The 10,264-nt window shown below is 43.5% G+C and overlaps 1 protein-coding gene across 1 annotated transcript in view; it reads right to left on the bottom strand.

The window, feature by feature from the left end:
• LOC115005490 (mitoferrin-2-like) overlaps positions 1-7,927 on the bottom strand; it is an 8,173-nt gene extending 246 nt beyond the window's left edge. The window contains exons 1-5 of the mRNA XM_029427336.1: positions 7,300-7,927; positions 2,828-3,056; positions 2,605-2,661; positions 1,677-2,298; positions 1-1,023 (exon numbers count right to left, since the gene is read on the bottom strand). The exon at positions 1-1,023 is cut by the window's left edge and continues 246 nt beyond it. Coding sequence (XP_029283196.1) covers positions 1,712-2,298; positions 2,605-2,661; positions 2,828-3,056; positions 7,300-7,641 — 1,215 coding nt within the window. The 5' untranslated portion in view covers positions 7,642-7,927 and the 3' untranslated portion in view covers positions 1-1,023; positions 1,677-1,711. The remainder of the gene's footprint in view (positions 1,024-1,676; positions 2,299-2,604; positions 2,662-2,827; positions 3,057-7,299) is intronic.
• Between the last annotated feature and the right edge of the window lie 2,337 nt (positions 7,928-10,264).

The following is a 10,264-nucleotide window of genomic DNA, read 5'->3' as shown; positions in this document are numbered from 1 at the left end:
CACGCAGACATGCGTCTCTGAGCGCTCGGAGAGCCAGCACCAAGAGAAGACCCTGCTTCTGCGAGGAGCTGCCAGCGAGTTTATTTACAAGTCCCAAAACACAGGTGTCGCTCTCCAACAGTGTTCAAGCATTTCACATTAGTGTCGTCGTCCCACAAACCACGAGGTCCTCTCTATAGCTCCGTCTTTGGTTTCCCAATCACAAAACTTGGCTTCACAAGAGCGTCTGCGCAACATTACAATCATTTTTAAATACTCTTTACACATTTATTTCTCTCTCCATACTCGCAGGGTTTGTCTGAAGTCAGAATAATCCAGGTTTCTGCCGTTACCTTCCAGGTCAGGGGTTTGTAGACTTAGAAGGTCTTCATCAAACTTTGTAGAATTCAACATACAGGTTAGTTTCAAAACTTAGTTTGTTTATCTATATTTATATACACACTATATATTATATACAATATAATCCTCTTTTATGGCTTCAACGCATCATTACATCTCTATCCAAGGATTTCTTTGTAGTAGTTGTGCGTCGGATGTACGGCGGCTAACTGAAGGCATGTGTCCAAGTGATGTTACTGTAATCTGTGACTGTAATCTGTGACTGTAATCTGTTACTGTAATCTGTTACTGTAATCTGTGTACTTCTGTTCAAAGTTACGGTTTTGTATTTGCTGTTAAGTGCTAAACAAACAGAAAAGTGATCGTCTCGGGTGAACTCGCGTTCTGTTCGTCTGTATTTCTTGTTCCACACATGCCTTAAAAAACTAAAATCCTTAGTTTATAAACACTTTGTGAAACTTGAACATTTCCACACACACACACACACACACACACACACACACACACACACACTTCTAACAAAATAAAAGAATATTTAAGTGTAAATAATAAAATACATTACAGGCTGTGTGAAGACAGATGAGTTGTTTCATTTCAAATAAACTGTAAGATGTGTTCACTGTACACCAGCACGAGTTTCATCCTGTGACCTCCAGTTGTTCAGTAGTTGAGCGGAGCGCCCCCCTGTGGTCAGAAGGTAATATGGTGGTCATTATTTAAGAGGGATTTTAACCCAGACGGATGATGGAAGAACTTTTGTTTCGGCTCTGAACTCAGAAACACTTGATTGGAACTATAAAAAGTTTAAAATGCTGATTTTACATCAGTGTAGGATTTCTAGCCCTTTTTATCCTTTTGGGGGGGGGGGGGTGTAAAAACAATGCTACAATTTCTACACAGTTCATTGAAGTCGATGTAAAAACCCTCAAATTAAACCTCAAACTCAGCACTTTAGCCTGTAATCCAATATGCTCGAGTTCAGGGCCGAAACCAAGCAGTAAACTGACGGAAGGTGAGCAACATGCAAATGTGAACACTCAGCTTTCTGAAAGCAAATGCAGAGTTTGTCAAGTTGAACACTTAAATGTAAAATAGTGAATAATTCAGAATTTAGTGGGACGTCCTGTCGGCCAATTGTGTGTTGACTTCTACAACCGCACATCTAATAATGAAGTGCAGACACCTGCTGCAGGACCAGGTCTTCTTGTACTCGTCATCGGACCGAACAGATCTCAGTAAACAAAAGAAAAGTTTGCTCAAAGAATCTAAAATTCTGGAGCTTTTTGAACCTTCAGATGTTTGGTGATCAATACTGATAACAGATCAGTGCAATGCACCTTTGTGTTGCTTGTACAGTCCAACTGCCCGGGTTTTATTTGTTGCCGTCTCCACGCAGCCGTCTCTCGTGCTGCCGCTTGGTGATAATGTATTTGAAGAACTCATAGACGGACCAGCTGATGGCTGTGGAGGGCATCTGGTAAATGATTCGAGCTTGGACGCCTTTGAAAAAGGCCGGCATGCCTCCCATCCTGTACACCGTCCGAAAAGCCTCGCCAAGACCAGAGATGTGGCGGCCGCTGGTGGCCGAGGCCGTGGCCGCTCCAACCGCAGCAGCTGCAGTCGCCGCCTCGGCCTGGATCACGTGTATGGCCTGAGCCTCCTGTGTGTTGAGGAGGGTCTTGCAGACGTCGAGGGGAGTGGTGACAGCGGCGGCCAGCGCTCCGGCAAGTGCACCGGACACGACGTGGGAGGAAGGGTTGTACTGTCTGTGGGGGTTGAGGAGCTCCTGGAGGTACTCGTAGGTCATGAAGTGGAGCGCCTGGAAGGGCACGTTCATCGTCAGCTGGGTGGTGTAGCTGCGGTAGAAAGCAGCCGGGCCGTCGTGCCTCAACAACGACCCGACACAGTCGAGCACGCCCCGGTAAGGAGAGTTGAACATCTGCATTCGCTGTTTCACAACTGAAGGGGGAAGAGGAGGGGAGGAAATTAGGAGGGGAAAACCCAAAGTAGAGAAATATACAAGATTCCACAACCAGACAGGGAACTGAGAGGAAGGAACCAAAGTGTCACAAAAAGATAAGATTAATGGCACTAATGGGACACGGGACGAACGCTCCATAAGTAAACTATAAAATATAAAGTCATTATGTCACTCATTGTCTGATTTGCTGAGTATGTAGCTCCACCAAGTGTCCTGATGGCAGAAGAGCCCCGTCAGAGATTAAGTATAACACGACGTGTTTGTGAGTCAGGTGAGCCGTTTACCTTCGGCCGGGTTCATGATGGCGTCGTGCAGCACTGTGGCCATACAGCCCGCCGCTCCTGCACAACAGAGAACACAGAGAGGAGGAAGTTAAAGCCTCGACCACAACAACCTTCTCCATCGTCACAACGCTGACATTTAGATTTTATACAGGACCATTTGTATAACGATTCCTCAGCCCGTGTTTATCCAGACTTTTCTCAGTTTCTTTATTCTACAACTTACCATTCGCAAAGTGGCTGTTGGCGCCGGGGTGAATGGCGTCACCGAGCGAGAGCTTGATTTTCTCATAGCAGGCAAAATAGAGAGCGTGGGCAGGCCCCGCCCCCACCGCCAGCACATTCACCCCTCTGATTGGCCGCCACACGCCCTCTGTCCGCACAATCTGCCGCAGGCCATCCATCACGTTCCTGTAGCGTGCACCTGGCTCAGGATGCAGGCTCTGCATACGAGTCTGGTGTGAGAGGAACAAACAGACACATAAATACATCACATATATTAACTCTGCAGAGTTCTGAGTCATAATTCTTGACTTTACAGAACTAGTGAATTGTTTTTAGATTAGTATCTTGTGTTTTTACAAAGAAGAACTCATGAGATAAGGACGGTTTACATTTCCACCATCAGCTGTTTGAACAACCAGATGACGAAGACACCGCTCTGAATCCACATCTCCAGTAGCATGTGTCCCTGCAGAGTCTACATCTCACTTTGACAGTCTGTCGATTAGAAATCACACCAACAGCCTCGCTTACTCCAACCACAAACCATGAAGGATGACAGAGAGCGTACGCAGACAGGAAGTGGTGCAAAACAAAACACTCGCGCAGATAAGCAGTAATGTTTGCTAACAAGGAACCTCAGTGAATCTGTGCATGGCTCAATAAAGATTGTGCAATCCTCAAACTTTTCACAACATGCAATAAGTGAATTGCCCGTGCCTCCACCCTCCCCACACACGGCTGCCTCCTGGAGGCAGCTCCCTGCTTCTGGGAAACGGTAACTCCCACAGAATGTGCTCAGTCGTGCACAATATGAGCAGTGAATTCAAGTCTGGTGAGTTTTTTGTTTTGTAATTTGTTTTTCTGGAGTGCCAAGCAGTGAGATTACTCACCCCGAGACTTAGAAAGAGCTCGATGTGTTCTACCAAAAACAGAATCAGGGGTCAGTGAACAAAAGACAAAACAGAGGGCTTTGTGTTCGTCTCACTTTTCCACGTAGTACAGCCCCCTTCATCTCAACAGAGGATAAATGAACCTGCTACCAACGACGCTGGTCAACAGAAATAATCCATGTGATGTACCAGACAGTCAATGGATGCTGAAATATGGCCAGAAACTGAGTGTCTTGACATGCACCTTACTCTGGGGGAGTACCGCAGTTGGCGCTTGCATGCAAACAAGACGACTGGTGCTGTTCTAAATCTGGATCATCAAGATATAAAACTCAAGAGGCTCTCAGTCACGCAGACAACAGCTAAAAGGCAGTTGTTGACTCACTCATGTCCCATGTGATGGCATGAATGACTAATTACTGAGGGAGCTGGTTTAGGCGTTGCAATATTTCAGTGTGCATGTGAGCTCCAAGCCGGTGGTGGTCTTCACAGATCACAATCCTCTGAGGTGTCTGTTCACCGCCGTGTCCTAATCAGAGGCTCATTCGCTCCTGTCTCACAGCCTGGACCAGGATGGGCAACTTTGAGGATAGTGAGGGCCACAAAAAAATGTGTCCACACTACCAGAGGGCCACTTTGATTATAACAAATGTTTGTTAGGGGTGGGGGGGTCCGCCGCGTAGTTCTCTCCTCTCCTCTCCTCTGCACGTGTGTGTGTGTGTGTGTGTGTGTGTGTGAGCGAAACAGAGGGGAGGAGGGAATGTGAATGCGCCAGGCTAGGGGAGCTCCGACAGCCCCGCCAGTTGCCCATCCCTGGCGTGGACATTCGCCATATAAAAAGGGGCGGGACAATGTAGTATGTTGTCTCAGGCCACTGATTACAACTTCCAAACCTCACTGGTACTTTAACACGTCAGTTTATTATTGTTTGGCCTGTTGGACAACAGACACAAACCTAATCTTCAACCTGCGCTGGAGCTTAGTAACAAAAGGGCAACGACTTGATTGGATGACAATAAGTAATACTGGTAACATCTACCATCCATCTCTGCAGTCAAGAGGCTATAACAAATCTGATATGTGAAGTCACAGATTTCAGTCTCTCACCAGTCACTGCAGATGTTTTCCTTCAGTTACCAGACACAACCACACACATTGATTCAGCGATAGCCTAGTCTGGTGGTACGCCTTCCAAACCAGAAGGTCATGAGTTCAATACCAGGCTGCCACCAGTGAACCCCTGAGCAAGGTACTTAACCCCGAGCTGCTCCAGGGAGACTGTCCCTGTACTGAGTTCACTGTAAGTCGCTCTGGATAAGAATGACCTGTAATGTAATACATTTTATTGTCACAACAATGTCCTCAAATGTGCTTCCATTGTTAGCAGGGAAACTGATGTACTGCCTTTAAGGTTGGAAACAAGTCTGTATTTTCTATTCCTGATTAAACAGTTACAGATCAGTACATAGTAAGTGGTGCATCACACTGAACACTATCAAAGGACATCTAGGACAGAGACATCTTGTTACACTGTAAGAGTTTGGTTTTTAGTGTTAACAGCTGTTTTTGCCAAACACCATTACTCTGAAAGAAGTGTCTGACTCTTGCTAGCTTGAAGTGGTTGAAGAGCTCACTGTAGTGATGGGGAAGTGTACACTTCAGTATACTTTGACATTTCTGTTGAGTTTGGTCAGAGGTGCAAAATAATTGAACGTTACAACCAGAAGATGAGGATAACAAGGCTTTAGCCTCTAACTTTGTGTAGTCTGTAAAGACTTTGAGCAATGAGGAAACAGAGTCTGAAATGAGTGGAAAGAATGACCTACTAGTTAAAGGTGTTGGCCAACCTTCTTTGCAGGAAAAGGGAACTAAGATTGTAAAAATAGAGAACTCTTGAGGAGGTGCACAACACAGAACTGTAATATTTAACAAGAAAACAGAAGATTTACACCCACAAATATGTGTCATGCACTTCCTCCTTCTACTTTGTGGCTGAAACAAGCAGCCAGTCTGGACTTTAGGGGTAACAGAAAAGTGAAGGGAAAAAAGACCGTTAAAAATCTACAAAGAATCCTAACAAGACAATCTGCTGAGCACGGTGTGAATGACTCAACGACTGCAATGGAAACTGCCGTTGTAAAGAAGGGCTGGGGAGGTTTGCTGTTGCTTTGTCAAAAAAGAAAACGCTATAAACTCAAGGCGCTAATTATTGAGGAATTTGTAGTGAACAAGAGCTTTGTTTGATTGACCACAGAAAACCCCTGAGAACTGTCTTTCTTTCTCTTTTGATACAACACAAGGAACTCAACAAGTCGTGATGAAGAGCAATAATGTCCTCACATAGAGAACGACCTCACGACTTATTCGCATTTGGTCTTAACGTTGACAACTGCCTCAAATGATTACGTTGGTCATTTTGGCGAGTCATTACTAATTATAATTCATGGTCTTTGGTGAAAACGGGCTTACAGTGTCAGCACAACTAAATGAATAATTAAACTTGTATGAGCTCTTCGATTTCTGTTGTGCACTGCTTTGTGGGACAACCGCGTCATTCTACACCACACTCTAAATAAAGTTAATTTAGTATGCGTAATAACATATTTGAATGGGCTTAATTTCGTCTCTTCTCCAGTGTGAGCATGCTTCATAGTATTTGTTAGAAATGTGTTAAACTCGTGAGCACAGAGAGCTTATAGGTCGAATTTCAGAGATCTGTTTGAGAGGGACCCCACAAACACATCAGTCCTATTATGTAACAATTCTCTTCACGAAAATTGCAGTTATGTATTAAAACACTTAAGTACTACTCTTGATGCAGCGGGCATCTAACTGGATGAATAATGAATCAGTGTCAACTGCACTGTTAGTACGGTTAGTTTTTACATTAACGTGGAACGATATGGTGGGTAGTAGTAGTTCCAATGACGGACATATAGCTAATGGTAAATCCTTGTTATACAGTTACATGATCTAGTATCATCTACGATTATCATAACATAACAATGCCCGTATGAAATGTAAGTGACACAGCTATATCCAATTGAATTGTGAACAAGTGTTGATTTAAGTAAGATTTATTATTCACTTAGAAGCAATAAGGAGAGACATGCAAGTTGAGGACGTGTCCGATAATGGGTGCATGTTACACAAGAGGGGCTGCTTTAGCCAGTAGACTAGTGTATGTAGCGTGCTAGCTAAGTGAGAGAAGACGCAACTGTCAGTTTGTTATTACATAAATATCGACCAAAATAAAAGCTGAACCCTAGTAAACACACCCACCCCTGTTTATCATGTTGATCACCCTGTGTAGCATGATTAGTATCCTGTTTAGGTCATGTTAGTTAGTTAACTGACCTCTGTTAGCAAGGTTACAACCCTGTTAGCTTGTAGCCTGACGCTAAAACCGTTAGCTTGTAGCCTGACGCTAAAACCGTTATCTTGTAGCCTCATCACACGGAGGCTTGAGTTCAGGCCTACTTTGATTTAACGGTAAACAACCGGTGACTGCGCTCAGTGTGACATACACTGGGCCTGGACACGTTTTTAAAAAGCGGTGTGTTAAATATTTCTGGTTTAATACCTTAACACAGTCGATGGGGTACATAACGCAGTGCTCCATGATTCCAGCCACGGATCCTGCCAGCATGTGTGTGCTGGTGGCGGCTCCCTGAGGCAGCCCTTCATAGTCTATTTCTGGATCGATGGAGGTCGAGGTCTCCAGCGTTGCTCGATGCAACACCGGGGAAAAGTCCTGTTCCCCTGTCATTCTCGGTGAAAGAGACCCGACAAAGTCCCCCGTGGCGTCCAGGAGCCTGCCGCCCATCCATCGTAAGTCTGCCCCGGCTGTAGCGCTTGTAACCCGGCTGTCGACGCCTGGTGTTTCCATGGACGTTCGCCTTGACACGAAAGCTCCCGCTTCCATTTAAGTGAGAAAGCGTTTAGTCCGTGTCGCCGGTTAAAATCGACGAATCTAGCGACCCGCCTGATGGTATGTCGTCTTCCCGGCAGTTTAATTAGTATCCCAGCCGGCCCGAGAGTCTTGGCGGGTCGCTGCCACTGCGCGGCACTCGGCAGGGCTGGCGGCTGTAGAGAGTCCGGGAACCGGGAGTACAGGTGGGCGGGACCTGGGTGGGTTTGTCAGCGAGTCACGCTGGAAGCTGAAGCTGATTCAACGAGCGGACTGTCAATCACTGACAGCCTCTTCAATTGGCCAGTTCTGTCCTAAAACGAGGCGGGTAGATACAGTGGGCGGAGTTTCAGCATGATCGGGATTTTGACGATTTTATAACATCAGGAAGTCACGTGTATGTACGGGAAGCAGGACGTCCGAAAACTGAATTGTAAACATAAAAAACCCGTATTTTCGCGAAGAAAAATTAATAAATTAATTAAAATTCGTGAAATGGATCAATAGCTGCAGCAATTATGAGGAAAGCTAATTGCTTAGTTATCTGGAATAGGCTAATGTATACAAAAAGTGTTATTATTACCAGCTTCCAAACGAAACTGCAATTCAGAATCAGAAATCCTTTATTAGTCCCACGACGGGGACATTTACGTTGTTACAGCAAAAGAGCAAGAGAGTAAAGTGGCGAGTACACAATTAAATAGAATAAAATACAGTAACAGTAATAAGTACAGAGTCATTGATAAAACATTTGTAAGAGTGAATATTGCACATGGCATTGATAATTGCACACAGTGGTGGAATAGTCTGTTCTTAGTGTGGGGCCGTGGTGAGTGTACAGTCTGACCGCTGCAGGGAGAAAGGACCTACGGTATCTCTCCGTGAGACACCGCGGGTGAAGCAGCCTGTCACTGAAGGAGCTGCACAGTGCGGACACAGTGTCCTGGAGGGAGGGGGGGGGGGACATGTTGTCCAATAGAAAGGACAGCTTGGCCGTCATTCTCCTGTATCCCACCACCTCCACAGTGTCCAGAGGGCTCCCCAGGACAGTCTGTTCTTCACCAGTCTGTTCAGTCTCTTCCTGTCAGCAGACGAGATGCTGCTGCCCCAGCAGACTTATTATTATTATTATTATTATTATTATTATTATTATTATTATTATTATTATTATTATTATTATTATTATTATTATTATTATTATTATTACTCATAAGAATATCCACTATTGTGTTCGGGCTGAATGAAGGGACTAGTGGTGCCAATCAAAACCTAGAAATGGACAAATCATCTACTACAGCATGTTCTCATGTCTCCACATGATGGCCTATGTTGCTCGAGATCTATTCATATTCTAATAAACCCTGATTCAAATATGCACACTTTGTATTGTAAGGTATTAGATACACACACACACACACGCACACACACACACACACACGCACACGCACACTCACACACACACATGAAAGATCAAATGTAAAAAATAATACGTTTACATATTTAAAAACACGTACCTAAAGATAATAAATAAACAATAACATCAAAAAGTTAATATAGCTTAATCAAAGGCTACATAAAATAATGATAATTCCTCCGGTTGTTTGTCATTAGGGTTAACGTTTCAATGTTCAAATTTAATTAAAATTTCCCACAGCACCTGAATGCAGCAGGCGTTTTGATGACGTAGCCACACGGGCCAACCGGAAGTGTGTTGGATTTCCTGCCGCTTCCTCTTCTTCGCCTCCTCTTCTTCTTTTTAAATCCCTCTCCGTGGAGCAGCGAGAGAAGAACATATCTTCTTGTGTTGGAGGAATAACCCTCACCCTGACGACTCTTCTGTCATGGCGACGGGAACTCTTCTTTAGGTATGTTCCTGTCGGAGTGACAGCAGAGGGACACACAGTAATCCGGAGGGGTTAGCTGGTTAGTTGCTAACTTCATTTACATTGATAGAAACAACAGTCGCGTGTGTTGTAGCTGAGGTGGAACATATATTAAATGTATTCTTTGTGTGTTGTTTGTCCCAGCAGGCCAGCTGTTCTGTATTTTGATGCTTTTCTCTTATATAACTGGGACATAAGCCAGTTTATCTTCTGATGGCCTGTGTTGAGAACATCCGGGGTGATATTACATATAAAACAATTTAAAAATAACACAGAGGTACCTGTACCTGCCATTATTTATATCTCTTTATATATGTGGATTTATTCTATTAAATATTTTTTCTTTATTATATATTATACTACACTTTACATTATTATGACCATACTATACCGTGTTATAATTTATATAAAACTCTGTTATATTACAGTACTATATATTAAATATATATATATATATATATATATATATATATACTATTAAATATTACTAATTTTCACCTTTATACTATATCTTATATCCATAACTATATCATAATTTACAATTTAAGCCATATATCCTGTATAGTTCTATTTTGTATTATATTCTTATTTGAGTGTTATATGCTTCTTTGTATTTATAACATTTACTTTCTCTATGTTTCTGTGTTTCTGTGCTTGTGCTGCTGTAACAGCCCGATTTCCCTAATGGGTATCAATAAAGAGTATCTTATCTGTATGCCATAAGGAGATAGAGGAATGCTATAAAGTACATTGTG

This window comes from Cottoperca gobio, unplaced genomic scaffold (genome assembly GCF_900634415.1).
Source record: "Cottoperca gobio unplaced genomic scaffold, fCotGob3.1 fCotGob3_30arrow_ctg1, whole genome shotgun sequence".
Classification (NCBI taxonomy): domain Eukaryota; kingdom Metazoa; phylum Chordata; class Actinopteri; order Perciformes; family Bovichtidae; genus Cottoperca; species Cottoperca gobio.
Note: the sequence above shows the minus strand (reverse complement) of the source record. Positions and strands in the feature narration are given on the sequence as shown.